At 42.7% G+C, this 21,443-nt stretch overlaps 1 protein-coding gene across 1 annotated transcript in view; it reads left to right on the top strand.

Annotated features, from left to right (window-relative positions):
• Nucleotides 1-21,443, top strand: part of LOC308099846 (attractin-like protein 1) — a 404,123-nt gene that overhangs the window by 23,354 nt on the left and 359,326 nt on the right. The window contains exons 2-5 of the mRNA XM_080448665.1: nt 13,687-13,770; nt 14,063-14,176; nt 15,966-16,094; nt 20,433-20,641. Of these exons, the coding sequence (XP_080304791.1) occupies nt 13,687-13,770; nt 14,063-14,176; nt 15,966-16,094; nt 20,433-20,641 (536 nt within the window). The remainder of the gene's footprint in view (nt 1-13,686; nt 13,771-14,062; nt 14,177-15,965; nt 16,095-20,432; nt 20,642-21,443) is intronic.

A 21,443-nucleotide genomic window follows, 5' to 3' on the forward strand; every position in this document is an offset into this window, starting at 1 on the left:
CTGGCGGTCAACGGTTGGATTTGAACGGACGTAGATCTACGTCGTTGGCAGGGAATGTGATAATGACATGTCTAAAATAGTGACACCAGGTTGAAAGTGCATGGTTAAAGCTTTGAATGGTTCTGTAGGTGTTAAAGTAAAATCCTCAGTGTTCACTTATCCATTTGTAACTCAGACAAATGTAACCAAATGGACCCTTATGGGACTATTTGGTAGTGCTATTAGATTCCCTTTGACCTTATTAGGTGTGCAGGATCCATGTTATGTAAAGTATATATGTGTGAAAGCAGGAAGACGAAACGAGAGAAACGGGGAAGGAAAAGGAAGAGAGACCAATGAATGATGCGCTGGTGTGAAAGCCACTGGACCATGACTATACTGTAGGTGATAGAGACCCAGTGCCATCAATCACCCACGCATGTCACACACACACACACACGCATGCACACACACACACACACACACACACACACACGCGCGTACATGTGCACAGCGCAGCCTGCGATTCCCTGTAGAACGTTTTTTCTTGATTTTTAATAAAGGATATCTGCAGAGAAGGTCAAGGTTATTCAATTGTTGGTCATTCATCTCCTTTTTCTGTTCTACCCGGACGCACACACAAACACATTATCACACACACACACACACACACACACACACACAGCAGTACAATCATCGGATCTCTCAATCTTCACTAACCTAGCCTCCACGAGGGACCTCTGCTCCGCGTGTGAACGTGTGCGTGTGTGTATGTACATGTACTGTACTGTACGTGTGCGTGTGTGTGTAAGCGTGTGTGAGCAATGCATCTGTCATCTCTGGACTGTCTAGACATCTGTCACTGTCTTGATGGAGCTCTACAGCTATCTCACAGCAGCTAAATGTGTGTATTAACCACCTTTTTACTTGGCGTCCCTATTTTAGGGATACCATAATAGGTGAACATTTTCAAAAATGTTTAAACATTGTCAAAAATGTTGATGTCGAGGAATGTTGAAATGATTTTCTGAAATTTTCAAAAATTAAAAAGATTTACAACATCTTTGGAAATACAGTATGTTCTCTGGGAAGACATAAATATCACTAACAAAAGGAAATCATCATCTATTTAGAGCTTTGCTCTATGCTGCTCGGTTGTCAATCCTTAATACATTTGATGACAGTCCTCCAAGTGGTTTGAAAAAGTGTTACGTTTAATGCCCTTGGAGAGATTCTCACATGTTCTACGGGGGTACCTTGGCCGAATTTATAGAGTATGCCATTAGCGCCATATATAGGGGATGAGGGGGTCAAATGTTTTGTGCATTGGAGTGACTGAGGATACCAGCTAGGCATCATACTAATTGGGAGGGAGGGGATGGATGCAAATGGCTGAGCTGTATATGGGGGAGAGGTTGTTGTTGGCAGCAATATTGTGATGATTATTATGTACTGTATATATTTGGTGTGAATAAGTATTTCATGATTTGTCTTTCTTTTGTTCCTGTGTGTTTATTGTATTGTTATGTGATGTTATGTTTTGCCCTATGTGTTGTTGTCATGCTGGTTGTGTGTCGTCTTTTTGTTGAATACAAATATTGAAACAGAAAATAGGGATAATAGATCTACAAGCTAAACGCGTTCTCAGCTTGTAGATGGGCTGTTTTCGCTATTCATCGTATGACTAAGTACTGCATGTACTGTAGAGCTTAAGCCTGTTGAGAGGATTATGCACAGAATTCAAGAGGTGTCAGTGATAAGATTGCATGCTGTTTTATCAGAGACTTGAGCAGAATACGCACATCAGCACCAAAAGAAATTGGAAGTGCTTTTGTGTCAAGATACAGAGGTACTTCTCTAAACAAATGGCAAAAACAAATATATATAAACAATTACTACATGCTTGTGAACGATGGTTGTTGTGCTGAAGTTTGTAGCTAGTAGATAAAGAGCATCGCTAAGTCACAGAACACCATAGTCACACATTTGATCTTCAGTATTTCTTCATTGACTAATGGCTACTTAGTCTAAAGTGTGTGGTCATTTTGTTGCCCTGAATAAGGGATTCTTGATCGAGCCCTGTTCCAACATAATAAGTCAGGGTCTAATAATGACATGGCGTCCCTGGCGACATGGATATATTTTGACCTTTGAAAAAGTAATTAGCGTAGCTGTAGTTTGGCGTGCCTCGGTGTCAGTGTGCCTGCATGCATGACGAGTGTCCATGTTGTTTGCTGAACTCTCCTGTACTTCAGGTTTAACCTCCATGAGCAACAGTGATTAGTATTCTCAACACGCTCAACAGTTTTCAATAACGTTTAGCCCAATTTCTGCCTCTCAGTGTCTACCCAGATGGCTCATAAACAGAAGTCTAACTTGCATATTTCTCTCATTAGACATTCTGTTGTGCTCTATTGCCCTGGGAATTCACATTTCTTTTAGACATAATAGGAATAACTCGCCTAGAAACTTTTATTTCAGTAAGCTGTTCACTAGTCTGTTCACCATATTGGAGGTGAAAGTGCTTTTACTTTGACATACCGTAAGTGATATTTGAGGTTGTCAGTATAAAGACAAGGGGTGCTATTTACGCCCTACAAAACAATGACTTACCAAGCCTGTGTTTTGGATTTAACTTTCAGTGATGTCACCCTCAGCTGACAGGCCGCTGTCACTGAAAGCTTTTGTGTGCTTGGCTCGGTCTCCACACACACACACACACACACACACACACACACACACACACACACACACACACACACACACACACACACACACACACACACACACACACACACACACACACACACACACAGTGAATGGTGAATGTGTCACTGTGGTTTTCGAGCATGTCTTCTGACTGTTGTTGTGGTGGGGGAGTACAAGACAGAGAGAATAGATACAGCACAGTGAGGCTGTTTTCATGCTCTCCAGCATGACACACGATAAATACATTAAACCAGTCTGTTTAAGCGTTTTATTCTGCACTGGACGTCTTCTTTGGACAAGAGAAAGCATGTTATTGCAAGGAGTAAACACATGCAGCATCACACAATCGGAATGTGATAATATCTGCCCCACATGTGGAGTCTGGCTCGCATTATGTCTAGTCAGAGTCAACTAGGTGTAAACACAATGCGTACAGCGTGTTTGAATTAGAAATGGGAATAAAATAAAATTAATCAAGGCCTGTCTTTTCCAATCATTCTGTCGCCGTGTCTGGGCACAGTAGGTTGGGTTCAGGCTGGGAGTTCAGTAATGCTAGCAGCCTTAGCAGAAAAATGCACATTAGGGCACGTTTTTTTTTTTTTTTAATAACAAGCCATGCTCTGTCAAAGATGATTGTGTTGTTGTTACATTGTGTTGTGATGAGGCAGTGCTCATTCAGTTGACCACGGCCACTGTCCTAGGTCCTGAATTGTCTAAACATGTTCTCTTTTTCCAGCTGTAGAGACAGCATTAATTGTAACTCTGTACAGCCTTGTGTGGGTGTCTTTGGTTAATTAATGATAATAGGCCTATTAATGATAAGTGTATTTATTATAGTCAACGTGTGTGTGCATGTGTGTGTGTGCGTGAGTGCGTGTGTGCGTGCGTGTGTGTGTGTGTCATTTACTTTTTGAGTGGTGCCAGCCACTCCTACACTTGACCGTGTGTGTGGGTCCGTCCGTCCGTCCGTCCGTCCGTCCGTCCGTCCGTCCGTTTGAGCACGGCCTCAACAGCTGCTGCTGCTTGCAACACAAGGATGCAACCAGTTACACTAATTCAAAGGCACCACTCTCCTCACACTGGGTGTGATTTTTGTATTTTCACTCTGAGAGGAAGTCAATCTCAGCGTGCTACGAATGAGGGGAGAGAGAGGGAGAGCGCTGACTCCGCTGAGTATTCCATTGTTATTAAACATCTCGACAATATGAGCATTCCAATTCAAGTTTAAGTAAGCACATTCATATTGCCTGATTTCCGGGAAAGCATGAGATAGATATTCCATATGTGATGATACATGTGATCGTGATCTTCTTTCTTTTTTTTTGTGTGTGTGTGAAACCCCAACCCAAAAGTTCAAATAATATTCACCTGTACTGGTGGTCAACAACAGCTTGGAGCACACAAGCGTGTGCCAAGCAGCACGTAGACTTTCATATACTATACTGCTTTGTGCTTTGATGTTTTCAGCGCGCTTACTCTGAAGAAGGAAGTAATCTAACAACCCAATCACGTAACACATTGTGCAACGTTCAGTTTAACTTTAAATTATGCTTGTCTGCCAGTGAGGCTGCCAGCCCTCACTTTAGTTGGTACTGTGCTGAACATTTTACAATAGTCCTGTCTCCTGTGCACCTCCACCAATTCTGACTATACATCAGCTCAGAACAAAATCAAACAAACAAACAAACAAATGAAAATAAATAAATAATTCATCTGTCACACTTTTTATGCATTTTAACTCTTTACTTTACATTCTATTTTGAATTAAACTAACTACTAACCCTAACTGCAGTAATAGGAAGCTTGCACAAAATTAATCGTCTATTATTTATTGTGAATTAATTAATTTCACCCATTCCTTTATACTTAATACGTATAAACGTGACGTGACAAAGCTGAACCTTTGGCCACAGGTGGCAGTACTGAGCAAGTGCTCAGGTGTAGGCTACTCTACAGTGAGCAGTCAAAAAGTGTGGGCATTCAGAGTAACAGAATAAAAAACAACTTTCTGATGATTCTGTGGGCATTGCCATCTTTACGAGAATAAGTAGATTTCCTCTGTGCTATAAGATTATTTTGCAGCACTTTATACTCACTCGACGTATATCACCTTCATCCAGCACCCTTTGAAAGGACAGATGTGTGTTTAAAAAAAGTGCTGAAGTTACAAAAGTCACATTTCTGAATTCATATATAATCTGAATGGGTGAAGTACCAGCAGAGTACCAAAATGGGGATTCAGCCAGCCTGGCAGTGCTTTCTGTACTTCGTTATTGATAGCAGAGAAGCCATAGTGTATAAGCTAGGGTTACATAGGGTTTGATTCAGCCAGACAACAAGCGCTCTGTCATACACTGCTGTGTTGTCCTCTCGTATGAGTGGTCCTGCTGAGAGTAATTTGCTACAATTGGACTGCAAGATGATTTCAAGGACTTCGACTAAATAAATTATAGCCTTCTCCATTCAAAACAAAAACAAATCAAAATTGTTTATGTCACACAGCATCGCTGGCCCGCCACTTATAGGAGACCTGAGGGGTAGCTAGGTCATTTTTATCCTCGCCTGAGAAGAACTTATTATGTTCATGCATAATGCATAGTGTTGGGTTATTTCCTGAAGGGAGGGATAAATAATTAAATAAAATAAATAAATAAGTAAATATTTAAATAAATAAAACAAACATGATTAAAAATGAAGCATTCATGTATTGGTTATGGCTTTGATTATCAGGACAACACACACCTAACCGTCAAAGACTCACCCCTTCCTCGACAGAGGAAATGTATTGGCGTAGCATCAACTGGTGACCCTACAGTGTACACCTGACTTGTTTTTGCTTACAGCTGGCTTAATTGCCGCCACCCCCCTTGAAGCAGTGACAATGTGCTTTTTAGAAGTTTGTGGCATGGGAGAAATAAAATCCAATCATAATGCAGACAAAATGCAAATGAGACTGCATATGCATAAATACCAGGCCTAAACGCAAGGGCGAGATAGGTTTGTTTATTATCCAGAGATTGCATTTTAATACAATGTAATGCAGTCTTAAATGGGGTGTTATTTTTTTTTTACTGAATACAATATTTTACGTGCTATTGCATTCAGTAGATGATCAACAATGCTCCAAGCTGCACCCTCTTCATGAGTTTCACTTTAATTTCACAAAGCATTTCCTGGTTTTATAGACTGTTCCTTTCTGTGTTCCTTTATGACCAGAGGGCTGTTCTGTTTCCTTTATTGCATGTGAGCTGTGATTGGTTTATTTTTGAGGGGACATACATACAAACACACCTATATACAGTACAATACTGAACAGACTTAACGGACAAAACCTGATAGAGACAACTTGGCCTAATGCCATGCCATACAACTAAAAATAAATGGATGACATATATAGCTGCCTAGGACATCATCTCAGTAGGGGTGACATCTGCACACTTAAAAAATATAAAATCTGGAGTGAAAGTGTAATAAATGGACCCGTAATGGTCCATTTTACACTTCAATAAAATGAACACTCCGGAATTTACCGTGTGGCTACTAGGCTGGAGGCCCATAGCCTACCTCTATGAGACACAGCTATTTTCGGCATGACAAAGCCTTCTCTGCAGTGTCCTCCGAGGATTAGTCACCCTCCAAACAGCAGAACAGGAGCAAACTGCTTGCCTTGAGGTACTTTGCATCCACTAAATAAATATCAGCCGACGCTATGGGATCCTCTTCCAGTCTCTCTATCCCTCTCCTCCTCTCTCCTATCTCTTTCTATTCATCTGTCTATCTTTCATGCATCTGTCTTCTATACAGCATCAATTATTCACCCCCGAACAAGATGAATATTTCAAAGGCTGTTGGACTCCCGTGCTCCATACCTCCACTCCGCCGCCTTTCTCTCATCCCATGTCTCTTTGTTTGATCTCTCTCTCTCTCTGCTCTTCCTTTCAACCTCTCTTCCCCTCTCACCTCTCTCTCTCTCTCTCTCTCTGTCTTCATACCTCACTCCGTCAGCCTCCCTGTCTTGTCGTTCTCTCCCCTATATGCGTGTGTTTGTGCGTGTGAGAGTGAAGTGAGTGAGTGAGAGAGAGTGTGTGTGTGTTTGTGTGTGTGTGGCCCCTCTCAGTCTAAACAGGAGGTGTGTTTGGACCTCATGCAGTGAGCTCCTATACACTGTGTTTGTGCGTGTGCGCGCGTGTGTGCGTGCGTGTGCACATATATGTGTGGCTAATGTACAGGTATCTGTGTGTATGTGCGTGCACACATCTGCCTCGCTTTTCAGTATGGGTGGGAATTGTAACAGCTACCTCTACAGTAGCTCCTCATTACGGATGAAGTAACTGGGGTGCCTGGTACATGTACCTCAGCCAGTTAGTGCACAGACCATTATGCTGCTTGTGAGCACGAGGACCCGGGTTCGAATCCCACCCCTGTCTTGTCTTAGCATGTCTCTCTTCTTTCTCTGCCCTTGATTTCCTCTCTGTCTACACTGACCTATCCTAAACTCCCATTTTGGTAGACAGACCAGAAGACAGAACCTGTCTGGTGATTATTTTTGCTCTCACAGCCTTTTTTTTTTTTACACTCTTGAAATCCTACGGAAAAGAGCTGGACCAAATGCAATTAGAGATAGAGTTTTAGAGATATGCTGAATATTTCCCCTCACATACTAGTTTTCTTTTTGTTAGTCCTTTTTCATGGGCACCTTTTTGTGTGTGTGTGTGTGTGTGTGTGTGTGTGTGTGTTGTACAGCCTATAATAAATATATATATGTATGTATATAAATAGCACCTAAGTGGCTGCAGTGGTGATGGTAAAGAGAACTGGCAACAATAATATTGAAAAATAGCAGTAAAAATCATAAAGTTTAGGCTACTTTTGGAGACCAGATGTCTTATAGTTTGGGGATATAAACTGTCCCTAAACCTGCTGGATTGAGACCCGATGCTCCGGTACTGTTTGCCAGACGGTGAGTAGGACTCTATAGGGTCTTCACTGTACTCCTCTAGTTGTATAGCACTGGTTCTCAAAGTGGGGTCCGGGGACCCCTAGGGATCGTTTGGTATTGTAACACAACTCAACTCACCATATGTCACATCATATCTCATTACAATGATGATGACGACGACAGTACAGGCAATTAAAGTTTTTTTTTTTTTTTACATTTACAGCATCAAAACCAAACTTCCAGTGAAGAAACCATACAAAACAAACAATCAGTCAATCAATCCGTGTGTAATATAGCAGCAACATTGGTTTTGAATCTATCTAATTGTTACTTACTTATAATTGTCATCATTAGTCCGTACATTTAATTTCCATTCGTTTGACAATATCAAACGAAAGAAAATGAGTTACACAGAAAATGAGTTACACAGTCAAATCCTCACTGTCAATGGATCCATTTGTAACTTTGTGAGTGTACAGATGGGACCAAATGGACGACCCATAAGGGTCCATTTGGTTGCAAATGGACATTCTTCCTGTGCAGGAAGAGACATATAAGGGCAGCTAGTGATTAAAACAGAGCTTTTTTCTCTCTCTCTCTCTCTCTCTCTCATTCTGACATGGCTGTGTGTGTTTATATATGGCCCAGTGCAGCTTTATGCAAAGAGCCACTGTACCAGTCAGTGTGTGTGTGTGTGCGCATGCTTGCGTGCGTGCGTGTGTGCGTGTGTGTGTGTGTGTGTGTACGCGTGTGTACGCGTGCGTGTGTGTGTAGGCATGTGATATTGGCAGGATTATAGCTTTTTACTGCGTCCTGACTCCGGCTGCGCAGCAATCTGTCTGTGCTTTCTCTCATCCCAGGGACGGCATGGTTGGCCCAATGTGCTCTTAATCTCACATATTCATGTGTGTGTGTGTGTGTGTGTGTGTGTGTGTGTGTGCCTGTGTGTGTGAGAGTGTGTCCCAAGCCAATGGACTGGTTGTTATGTTTGCTAGGTCCGTGGCAGCCTCCTAATGTCCAATTTGTGACTTTGAGTGGTTTTTGTGCTGTGTGTATAATCACAGACTAAATGCCCTGTTTTGACCCAAGGCAGGCAATGCAAAGTATTTTCTCTCTCTCTCTCTCTCTCTCTCTCTGTATCTCTGTATCTCTGTCTCGCTCTCTGTATCTCTCTCTCTCTCTCTCTCTCTCTCTCTCTCTCTCTCTCTCTCTCTCTCTCTCTCTCTCTCTCTCTCTCTCTCTCTCGCACTCTCGCATTCTCTTCTGGCTTTATGCCAGAGTGACCACAGAGCCTACAGTGATAGTGCAGGCTTGGATACAGGACTCATACACAAATGCACACACCCACACGCACACTCACACACAATACTATAAACGTTATTTTTCTCTCGCTATGTCAACATCATGGCCCCTGAAGACATCGCAGCCTGTCTCGGATAGCACAGGCTATTACAGTGTGTGTGCATGTGTTTGTGTGTGTGCATGCGTTTGCATGCTTGTGTGTGTGAGAATACTTTTTGGCATATAACAGATCAACTTACAAATCAACACACACACACACACACACACACACACACAGCGCGCACACGCACACGCACACACACCTGTTATTACTTCTACCACAAGACAATGTGACGTGTGTTTTGTCTGTTTTTGCAGCAGTGTAATGGTATGTTGTACTGATATGAATATTATGAGTATTGCTATTCTGTCTCCAGTCCATTTACTCATTGCCCACTGTGGAAATCTACCATATTCATTTTGGAGAATTTATCTCTTGAGTTCATTAATTGATACCTCTAAAATGCACATATGTACTAGTGTATGTATATTGTTCAGTTAGTTAATATACTTTGTGTGTGCATGTGGGGTTATATTACAGAAACGTCCTAAATCCGAAATACTATCTTTTCTCTGTAGTGATTGGTGACCCATTATGTTATTATCATTATGTCCAGTATTTCCTATCCTAACTTCAGATAGGAAAAGTGTATTACAGAAGCATCGTTGCCAAAACTCCAAATAAAAAAACTTTAGGATAGCCTGGTCCTTAACTGCCATATTCTACCATCCTCCACATCCAAGGGGAAAATAACATTGCCATAGTTTTATAACTTTCAGAAAAAGACAGAATCAATTAGGCTGCACTTAATTGTTCAAAAGCTGACACACACAAGCAACGTTTACTTGACGCTCATTTTGTGGTAATATCAGTGAGAAGGAGTTGTCATCACATCGGCAGATGTAAAATGTTTCACTGCCTTGCAGAACGTAGAAGCTAGTCATTACTAGTGTTAGCAGCAGATCATCAGTCAACACTCCTTGATATGCTGACACCACTGTTATAGAAATCACCGTTCATCTGTGTCAAAATGTATATTTTTGGTTCCAGTCTGACCACAGTTTGTTTATTTAACCAAGGAAGGAAGTGGCATCATTTGCTAGACAGCAGGTGTGTGTGTGTGTGTGTGTGTGTGTGTGTGTGTGTGTGTGTGTGTGTGTGTGTGTGTGTGTGTGTGTGTGTGTGTGTGTGTGTGTGTGTGTGTGTGTGTGTGTGTGTGTGTGTGTGTGTGTGTGTGTGTGTGTGTGTGTGTGTGTGTGTGTGTGTGTGTGTGTGTGTGTGTGTTTTGTGTGTGTGTGTGTGTGTGCGTGTCTTGTTAGCGAGGATTGATTGTACAGTATCAACAGTCACGATTGAGGAGAGGGGTCAATGTAATTGTCTCCGCCAGGCCAGGTAATTAATCAAAACTTCAATAAAAGACAGTGGCAAAAGGTCTTCAGCTTTGATTGATACAGTTGTAGCAGACCTGCAGTTCCCTGGGAGATTGTTCCAAATATGTGGTGCATAAAAACTAAACAGTGGCTCTCCACCAAACTGAGAAGTTTGAATGGTTCACATAAGGTAGCAGGTTATGTGAAATGTACTTTGGTCCTGAACAATTCAATGCACCAACGGTAGTATTTTGAGATAAATTATTTTACAGACAGAAAGCCAGTGTAAAGGTCTGAGAAATGGAGCGACTTTATCCTCTTTCTTGACTCAAGCACAGGTTTAACTGAATCAGGGATAAATCAGCCCAAAACTCCTGTTATGCAGTGTAGCCTGTATGTTATGTAGCCTGCTTTACAGTAGGTTGGTTGTGGTTGGCCCGTGAGCCCAATCCTGGAACATGCACGCAGCACGCTTTTATGTGCATGCACCCCAAATGACAGGCACAGAGGACGGATGGTTGTTAAAAAACTTTATGGGTCTTTTGATGGTACATCTTCACACTGATGTGGAGGCCCACCCGGATTTGTCCCAGTATGCCAGATGGCCAATACACACTGAGCTCAGGTGTGGCACTGTTCTCTGGTCCCCTGGCACCATGAAGCATTATTCAACAGCATGAGTGTGGTGGCTTTCTCACAAAATGTTCCTCTGAAATGTAAAAAGTAGGAAAAAAACTGATTGAAGTCACTTAAATGATTCTGTTATTATTATTGTTATTATTATTATTATTTGTAAAGTTCATGTTGTGGTGGGCGGGCTGTGTCTGTGGCGGGCATGCAGAGCCACGGTAGAACAGGGAAGCTGCCGTCGCCTGGTGGTCAAATCTGAGAATGCAATGCTTCCGCATTTAAAACGCCAGGGAGAGCTTGATCAGCGAGAGAGAGAGGGAGAGTAAAAGGGGGGAGAGAGGGGGGGAGGGAGGGAGGGAGGGAGGGAGGGGCCGAATAATCTGGGAGAATAGCCCGGCCAGTGCTGGGTACCAAAACCTGAACACACTGATCGACGTGGCGCGTTATCTATTATTTTAACTTGAAGTTGTCCGTGTGTGACTTGTGTGCCCGGATTATGCTTCACATCATAGACGAATAACAATGTCATAATTACTGATAATTACCCCCTCAATCCCAGCTCACTTCAAGTTCTGCATGTAATGACGAGTACGTACTCTGACAACGGGTACTGACGTCACAGTACTGACATCATAGTACTGGCATCATAGTACTTACATCATAGACTGGCCTCCAAATACTCTGACAAAAGACGAGATTGATAATGGTATATATTATAGACAGACATACACAGTGCAGATGTCATACTACTGACGTCAGAACGTCAGTACTCTGACAACTGGGTACTGATGATTTATTCCATAATTGATGCATCATCACCTTAGTTCACGCAAGATGCGGGAGTCAAGCTTTCCCCAGCTGTAATCAATCAGCTGTCAGCCTGCTGATTGAATAAGTGTTTCTAATCAGACATGCATTTCTAAGCACAAATCACGACCCACTCTCAAAACAAGGTGGTCCATTCAAATATGGCCTCATCCTACACTCCCTCCTACACTTGATCTCTGCTACACAGATGTGTAGCAGAGCTCAAGCTGCTGTGCTCGCAAAGCTTCCCTCCATCACCCCCAGCCTCAACCTTTTTAGTTCAGAGTCTTGTATGGCTCATAGGTTACTTCAATTAAATGTCTTGCTTAATTGTCTTAATTGGCTCTTGTATACCCATGGGGGGGTTTCTGCATCGCTGTTACAAGTCTGGCTCAAGGCTTACAACAAAGGAGAGAGCCATGTTTATTAACCCATTAAGACCAGGAAAGCATCTGTCATTTTAGATTTTAACCACTTTAACCATTATTTTATACTTTGGCTATTCAAAAATAGCAGATATACAAGCTCATAGCGCGGCACCGAGTGCCGCGCTATGAGCTTGTAGATCTGCTATTTTTGAAAAATCGTGAAAATGTCTGCAAATCTTTGAATATACAATTTTAACAACATTGAAAAAAAAAATGTTCCAGGGACCTCCAGAAGCAAAGAAAAGAAACAAAGAAACATTTGTATTCAAAGATTTGCACAAATTTGCATGTGTTCACCATTTTTCAAAAATAGCAGATCTACAAGCTCATAGCGTGGCACTCGGCACACATCCACGCTATGAGCTTGCATATCTGCTATTTTTGAATAGCCCAAAGTATAAAATAATGGTTATAGCTCAAATCTAAAATGACACAGACGTGTTTCCGGATTGAATGTGTTAAACTACATAATAAATGAATTACAGAAACAAGAGTGTCAGTAATCAGTATAGTGTAGTGTGCGTGTGCATGTGTGAAGTGCTGGATGCAAAAATGAAACAAGACAAAACAACTCGGTACAGAAGACCATGGGGAAACATGGTGGCTGGTGGAGGAGGAGGAGGTCAGAAAGCCACTCCCTCCTCAGATGGCAGCCATCAGACTGACTGGCCCCAAACTGGACACTGCTGGAGAACAGACAGGCATCAGCAATTAAACACCAATGTGAAATAGGAGAAATAAAGAGACAGAGAAGAGAGTGAGTGGACCCATCAAAGTGGCCGGGAAGCATAACTGCATTCTAGGCATGTAACGATGTATCGTAAATCGATTAAAATCGATTCAAACTGGTGACAATTTAAATCGATTTAATAAAAAATGTATCACGATGCAAACAGCAGGAAAAAAAGAAGAAGAAAATACAGGATCTTTGTAAGAGAATTGATAAAAAAAATAGTTTTCAGTCATTTGCTGCTGTTTTGAAAAGAGGATAAGAGAAAACACAGTATTGTAAAAAATTAATAAAAGAGAAGACAATATTCTTTTGTGTAAGAGAAATGATAATTAAAAAAAACATTTTTCGTTCATTTGTCTGTAAACTAATTTTGTGTTAAAAAAATCCTGAAAAATCACATTGTGAACCTAGTATCGTGATTCCTCGTATCGTGAGTTGAGTGAATCGTTACATGCCTACTGCATTCCATTTGTGGCGATAAATGGTTAAATCTATGACGAGAGTGTTCCTGAATTGTCATCATACACACCTGAGATGTCAAGCCCAATGTCATGTGTCATTCACAAGTAATTGTGTACTTGTTAAGGTCTTGTCCCTGTCACCAAGCTTATACCAAGGGCGAGCTTTGTCACTGAATATACCAATAATCCCTGCCATCTCTCTCTCTCTCTCTCTCTCTCTCTCTCTCTCTCTCTCTCTCTCTCTCTCTCTCTCTCTCTCTCTCTCTCTCTCTCTCTCTCTCTCTCTAGGTTAACGGAGCTGTCAGGCTCTCTGACAGATGGTCCAATCAACTATAAGTACAAGACCAAGTGTACCTGGCTGATAGAGGGATAGTGAGTATCTCTGTCTCTTTTTCTCTTCTCCTCATCAATCTTTTATCGACACAAGGAAGCAATTGTTTTTTTTTTTACATATCAAGGAGAGCTATAGAGACAAAGTGATAATTTTGTCTGGGTCCCATTTGACTATAACTGCAAATATATGTGGTTGCAAAACAGCAAATGCACAGAACAAACACAGCAATTGTATACATGATGAAATAAAGTGTGTGCTGAACATCAATCGTTGTCTATAACCACTGTCACATAACATGAACATTATGCTCTCTCTGTCTCCCTCCTATAGTCCTAATGCGGTGCTTAGGCTCCGCTTCAATCACTTTGCTACGGAATGCAGTTGGGACCACATGTATGTGTATGACGGAGACTCCATTTACGCCCCACTGTTAGCTGTCTTCAGGTGAGTGGAGCGTCTACAGGAGATAGCAGGGGAGCTTTCAGAGGGAGATAGGGAGGTGGACATTGCTTAGCAGGTTTCCACCATACCAACAAGCATGTTTCCCACTCTCCGTGGCCCATTTGCTTACATACATCTGCCGCTTTCTCAATCACTGCAGTTCACGATACAGAAGCAGACCTTGTTCGTCTATGTCTTTCTGATTAATTCATCATTATGTTAATTATTTATGTAACATGAAGTAATGTTAAAATAAATAATAATGCCACCACTGTGTGGCGTGGCTCTGCAGGAGTCCAGCTGTTTATAACAGGGTCTATCTATCTGTCTGTCTGTGAGTCCGGACATAATCTTGCAAACACACAAGGCCACATAAGTACCTCCAGTATATACGTGTATACAGTATATATATATTCTCAGTTTTATACTATGGAAATATTGAATGACTGTATTGATGATCTCTTGCATTGTATGTTTTCATATGTCTTAATGAATTGAAAACATTGGACCACAATGGAAACAAGCCCTCTTTTTTGTGTTAGTCTTTTATCATTATTGAATAAATGTACCTCTGTACTTTTTGCAAAAGTATTCTATCAATCAATGACATCATAAATGACTTCACAGCCTGGCCACATAAAGTGCGAGATCCACACTAGAGCTGCACCATTCCCAAGATCCACATGATAATATTCTTACCATTAGCCACATTTTGCCAAGGCTCTTTTCTGAATTAATTACATTATGTTGCCAGTGAGTGATGGAGAGTTAGACTGTTTTATTTACAAGTAGAGGGGGGAAAAAACTGTGTAATTCATGCACGTTATTGTAAATCAAGTCAATTGTATGTACACAGTATATCCCTAAATCACAACAACAGTGGCCTCATGAGTTAAGACAGAGACCCAACAATTTGCCCATGAGAAAATGCTTGGCGACAGCGGCAAAGAAAATCTCCCCTTTAGCGGGATTTATACGTTCCGTTTCCTCGTTGATATGTTCCACCTTGCTCTGCTATCTCTGCCCGCCCCTCATGCAACCTCATTCTGCCACCACAACTCTGTGAACACCCCCCTCTAGTAACCAGACAAACACCTATCCGTCTCGGCTATCTCTGCCCACCTCTCCTGCACCCTAAAGCATTTCAATAGATTTTGGTCAGAAAAGATCTCTGTGGTTGGAAAACACGAGTAAATGAGGTCGAATTTGGCCAGGATTTTCCTATAAACAATAAGATGTCTACACTAGAGTATTACAGTATGTTATTGTTCACAATAAATACTCCCATATCGTACGTAACTGGGGTTAAGCGCTACAAATGGCAAACAGCTGCGTTGGGGCACAAAAAAAACCAAGGCTATAGCTGCAATGGAAAAGCTTTTGTTGACATTCATTACAGTACAGTGTGCAGTGTATTGCATTTTTCACAAGAGACAAGCCCTCACCCTAAGTACCCTCACGTCAAAAGACAGACCACAAGCCAACAATCAAAAAATGAAAGAAATCCCTGCGTACCACATTGTATTATTTTTATCTGAAGCTAATCGGTGTCATATTTATAATGGGGTGTACAATTCCTTTAATGGGCCTCCTCTGTCTTGCAGGCTCTGTGATAGCACTTTGAGACCACAGTAGTGATCCATTAAATACTCTACGCTGAGAATATTGTTTTTGCGCTGTCTCTTTCCTGTCTCTTGCCTTATCGTTCTCTCCGCTCCTCTCTCCCTCTCTCTATGTTTCTCTCTCTGTCTGTATCTCTCTCTCTACTTCTCTCTCTCTCTCTGTCTTCCAGTGGTCTGGTGGTTCCAGAGACGCGGGGTAATGAGTCGGTTCCAGAAGTAGTGGCGACGTCTGGCTACACTCTGCTCCACTTCTTTAGTGACGCTGCCTACAACCTGACTGGCTTCAACATAGCCTTCTCGTATGTCTAGACATGTCTCCTCTCTCTGCCCTCCCTCGCTTTCTGTGTCTCTCTCTCTCTCTCTCTCTCTCTCTCTCTCTCTCTCTCTCTCTCTCTCTCTCTCTCTCTCTCTCTCTCTCTCTCTCTCTCTCTCTCTCTCTCTCTCTCTCTCTCTCTCTCCCTCCCTCCCTGTCTCCCTCTGTCTCCCTCTCTCTCTCCCTCCCCCCCTCTCTCTCTCCGTCTCTCCCTTCCTCCCTCTCCCTTTCTCTATCCTCTCGGGCTTATTTCCGGTGTCTTTCTCTGCCTTGCTTCAGCTCTCTCAACAGAACCACTCTCTCACACACACACACACACACACGCACGCACGAGCGCAGACACACACGCACACACGCACACAGACTGACAAACACAGTCACAGCAGTGCAGTCGGAAGCCTTGTATCTCCCTTCGTCTCCACAGATTTCTCTCTCTGTCACACAAACAAACAAACACACAGTAATGGTACTACTGCAGTAACAGGTGGATGGTGGAGCCTGTGTGTGTGTGTGTGTGTGTGTGTGTGTGTGTGTGTGTGTGTGTGTGTGTGTGTGTGTGTGTGTGTGTGTGTGTGTGTGTGTGTGTGTGTTGGGAGGTACTTTAGCAAAGCCTCAAGGCTAAGGCTGTCAATACAAACACACACACACACACACACACACACACACACACACACACACACAAAACATAAAAGGCAAGCACACGTAAGGGGGTGATAAAAGCTTGGGTTGTCATGACGACCCTCATGTTGTCGCCGCAAACCTGTTTTAATGAAGACCACATAATGTCCTTCACTTCTACCCTGATTCTCTCCATCCCTCTCTGTCTGCCTGTCCCTTTATCTCCATCCCTCTACCTACCCTCTTCCATCCATCTCTCTGTCCCTCTCTATTTATCCCTCACTAGTTATCCCTCCGTCTATGTCACCCTCTATCCCTCTATCTATCCCGCCATCTCTCTATCCCTCCTGTCAATCCATCTCACCTATCCTCCCTCTAGGGTTGGGCAATTAACCGAACATTTATATTAAAAACAGATATTTAGAACTTTATTTTGTGGGGGGGATAATTGTCAAATCAAATTAATTTAATTTGAATGTATGTATATATATATATATATATATATATGTCACAGGGAAATTGGCATTCCAGGGAAATTAAAAAAGGAGCGCTCGTTTTTAGGCGCCTCGTGAGGAGGAGGAGGAGGAGGAGGAGGAGGGGGAGGAGGAGGAGGGGCTTTGATGCGAGGCGGCGAGAGGAGGAGGAGGAGGAGGAGAAGGCGCAAGGCGGGGCTTTGATGCGAGGCGGACCTGGCTTTTGTTGTTCCCCCCCACATAGCAACCAGGAAGCTACGCTAGGGGAACGCTGAACACGCGTTCACACGCACACGTGATAATAGTTATTGTCCATAACCGAGGCGCGCCGACTTAGCAGAGCTTGAGGCCAAGGAGGCGCGCCCGAGCGCCCCCAGGCGCGAGTGCCCGCGCCGACCGGCCGATGGTCTGCTAGTCGAATCAGCGCCGTCCGAGTTGTAAGCCGATAGGGTGAGAATAGATCTAAGGTATATAAGGTATCTATCTATCTGTCTAGCTACAGTATCTATAATGAAAATAGCCGATCTACAAGCTCACAATGCAATGTGTTGTGAGCTTTTAGATCGGCTATTTTCACAATTATTTTTACAATCTTTTCTTAATCGTAATCGAGGCAAACGTTTTAAATAACCCTGACATTTTGAGACATATCGCCCAGCCCTATACCTCCATCACTCTATCCAACGTCTTTATTCTGCCCTCTATCATTCTCATTATCTATCTATCTACCCCTCCATATCTCTATGCCTCAATTTCTGTCTCTCATTCTGTCCCTTGATTCTGCCTATCATAGCCGTTATCCCTCCCTCTATATCCCTCTAGTATCCCTCAACCTGTCTGTCCTTCCCTCCATATCTCTTCTCTATCCCTCTCTCTCTCTCTCTTCATGCCTCATTCTTCCCATTTCCCTCTATCTGTCATTCCATCTTTCTTGTGCCTATCACACCTTCTACTTTCTCCCTTTTGTTAACTCACTCCATCTCTCTCTACCCCTCGCTCTGTCCCTCTCTCTTTAACTCTATCGTACTATATGGGCCCTATTTTTGCCGGTGCCTTACCCGTTCGCACTACCCGCTACCCGTGAATCACGCACAAGGGAGCTGGTACTGTCCCTAAACGGTATATTATGGTACCCGCTATTCATTATGCCGACTCCGTTATGTGCGCCTGCAGGTGTGCCCGTTGGCATGAATTGCTATCTTTCCCACACACGTTTGGGAAAGCGCGTAGCGGATTCTAAAACCACCTGCTATGCCAAATTAGTTTGTGTGAAAAGTGTGACTGTTAATTGCCAATAAATTGTGTTTTTATCAGCAGTTGCCAGTTAAGCTCATCAAAGACTAATACAATGTTGTTTGATCTGCGTTTGCTACAACCACATCAGACCATTTCGTTTCATTAATCCAGAACACAAGCAGATTGCTTTAATTTAAAGTTCTCTATAACCAGCCATGTGTCAGTGATAATTCTGTGTATCAAATATAATTTGATTCCAATCAGGCAACGTCTCTCTTCCATGGGCAGAGAGGGAGAGAGAGTGTAAGATTGCATTGGGGATATGTCTTCTCTTAAAATCAATGGCATCTGGCACGTGATTGGTTTTATTATTGTAACGCCCAAACCATACCTATGCATAATGTAACGGGTAGTGCAGGTGTTTTAGGGATAAGACTGGTGTCCGAAGATAGCACCTTTCGCACGGGGACGCCCCTTGCGCATTGCTAAATCCCCAAATAGTGGGTATAGGATCTTCGGCCGAAAATAGAGCCCCATATCTTTCTCTCTCTATCCCTCAACCGTGCTCCTTTCCCTGTCCTCCCTCTTTCTGCCATGATATCTCCATCCCTACCTATTTCTTAATACTCTCCCTAACTCTTCCCACCCTGCATGCTTCCGTTGTTCACTCTCTCCCTCAACTCCAAGTTACCCCAGCCTTTATCTTTTTTTTTTGCATCATAGCTATGAGCTGTGTGACTTCCTTTTTTAAAGTTAGAAATAAGCCTCTGCCTACAGTATAATGTCAACATAATTGACTACTTAATGTTTTTTTCTTCATCTAAACGTTTCCAAGATTAAATAATTGGTCTCCCCTGGTAATCATTGTTTCTTCAAGAGCTAACGTCTCTTCAGTTTATCTTTTTATCTTTTTATCTGGCTTGTATTTTCCTTTAACTAACAGCTAACAAGGACGTTTCATGTGAATTGTGATGCACCACATTAAGGGTGATTTATACTTGGCCGCGTGCCGGTGTCGTGCACCGGAAATAGCCGATCTACAAGCTCACAATGCGTTGCAGGCTGCAACGCATTGTGAGCTTGTAGATCGGCTATTTACGGTGTGCAACACCGGCGCACAACTGAGTGTAAATCAGGCTTTGGATGAGCGTCAGCTAGCTTTTTGGTGGCATAAATTGGCTTAAACTTCAGGAGCTGCTGCATTCAGACAGCCGTCTCTTTGCCTTCAGCATGGCTGATAGAAATGCATCTAATTTGCTTTTATTTCCTTTTTTTGCGCTATATGTGAAAAGATCGCTTCAAATTCTTTCCACACCCGTGTGGAAACTGACAGCCTCTGCCCTTTGTGACTCGGCTATCCTCTAACTGTTGATAATTGCCATCTCTTCCTATCCCAAAAACTCTCTATCTCTCTCTCTCTCCATACTCTCTCCCTCTCTCTCACCCACCACACTGCCCTGGGCCATCCTAGCAATAGCAGCCTGTAGGGCTTACTATGTAAATACAACATTGTGTGTTCAAGTCAGGTTCCTGCCACCCCTGGTTCTATCCCTGCAACCCTGTCAATCAAGCCTGGGAACGCATCTCTGTCATTTTAGATTTCTTTGGCTATTCAAAAATAGCAGATATATAAGCTCATAGCACGGCACTGAGTGCCGCGCTATGAGCTTGTAGATCTGCAATTTTTTTTTCTTTAATTGAAAATGTGTGCAAATCTTTGAATATATATATTTTTAAGCTAACATTTGTAACTAAAACCTTTCTTTCTGGGGGTCCCTGGAACAAAATATTTTACAAATGTATAAAATATATATATTCAAAGATTTGCACAAAATGTCACGATTTTTCAAAAATAGCAGATCTACAAGCTCATAGCGTGGCACTCGTTGCCGCGTTATGAGCTTTTTGAATAGCCAAAGAAATCTTAAAATGACACAGATGCGTTTCCCGGATTGAACGGGTTAAGTTACATTCCCTCTCCTTTCGCTCTGTCCCAGGATAAACTCTTGTCCTAACAACTGTTCGGGCCACGGGAGATGCAGCAGTGCCAACGCGGTGTCTGGCCGTGTGTACTGCGAGTGCGAGAACTACTGGAAGGGCGAGGCCTGCGACGTCCCTTACTGCCGGGACAACTGTGGCAGCCCGGACCACGGCTACTGCGACCTCACCGGAGAGAAGCTCTGCGTCTGCAACGACAGCTGGCAAGGTACGGCAGCAGCACACGGGGTTAAATGGGAATTATGGAACCGGAGGGGTAGAATTTAATCAGGGAGATTACACGCACAGATAGGGTTTAAAAGCCACAGTTATTGATAGAACCTGTGGGGCTTTTTGGCCCCAACTGTGTACAATGTCCTTGAAGTACAAGCGGGGGACTGCTGGAGGGGAATATTGTTTCCCCCTGAATAGTAAGTCTGCTGCCAAAAAAGGTTTTTTATTGAGACAGACACTATAGGGAAGCTGAGTGGGAGACAGTTTAATGGGGACCACACGCTGTACGATGTTGGGCATCTTGCTGGCATCCCAGATCAAATCTCCACATTTTGGCAAATACATGGCAAATGTTTGTCTTGGAGATATACTGTGTGTGTGTGTGTGTGTGTGTGTGTGTGTGTGTGTGTGTGTATTTGTGTACGTACGTACCATATGTATATAATGACTCCAGTACATTAGTTGTACATTGTCTCTACTGTGTTCGTCCTCTTCTCTCATACAGATTCATCGTCTTCCTCTGTTCATCTTTCTCTGCCTTTTTGATCGTCTGTACCCTAACCTCTGCAAAAGGGGGTAAAAACGGAGTTAAGACAGCTCAGACCGACTTCTGAAAGAGTAGCGCAGCATGTGATCATCAGTTGTATATCCTCTCTACCAATGTTGGCCAAGCTACTTGTAAAGTGTAGAGAGCTAATGAACCAGTTACTCTACATTAAATTAACCTTCATTACATTGAAGCCAGCTCCCCAGAGAAATATAGCAAGCTCAGCTACAGCAACATTTTGTTTACTACA

The sequence above is a fragment of the Gymnoscopelus braueri genome (assembly GCF_963280865.1).
Source record: "Gymnoscopelus braueri genome assembly, chromosome: 14".
NCBI lineage: Eukaryota > Metazoa > Chordata > Actinopteri > Myctophiformes > Myctophidae > Gymnoscopelus > Gymnoscopelus braueri.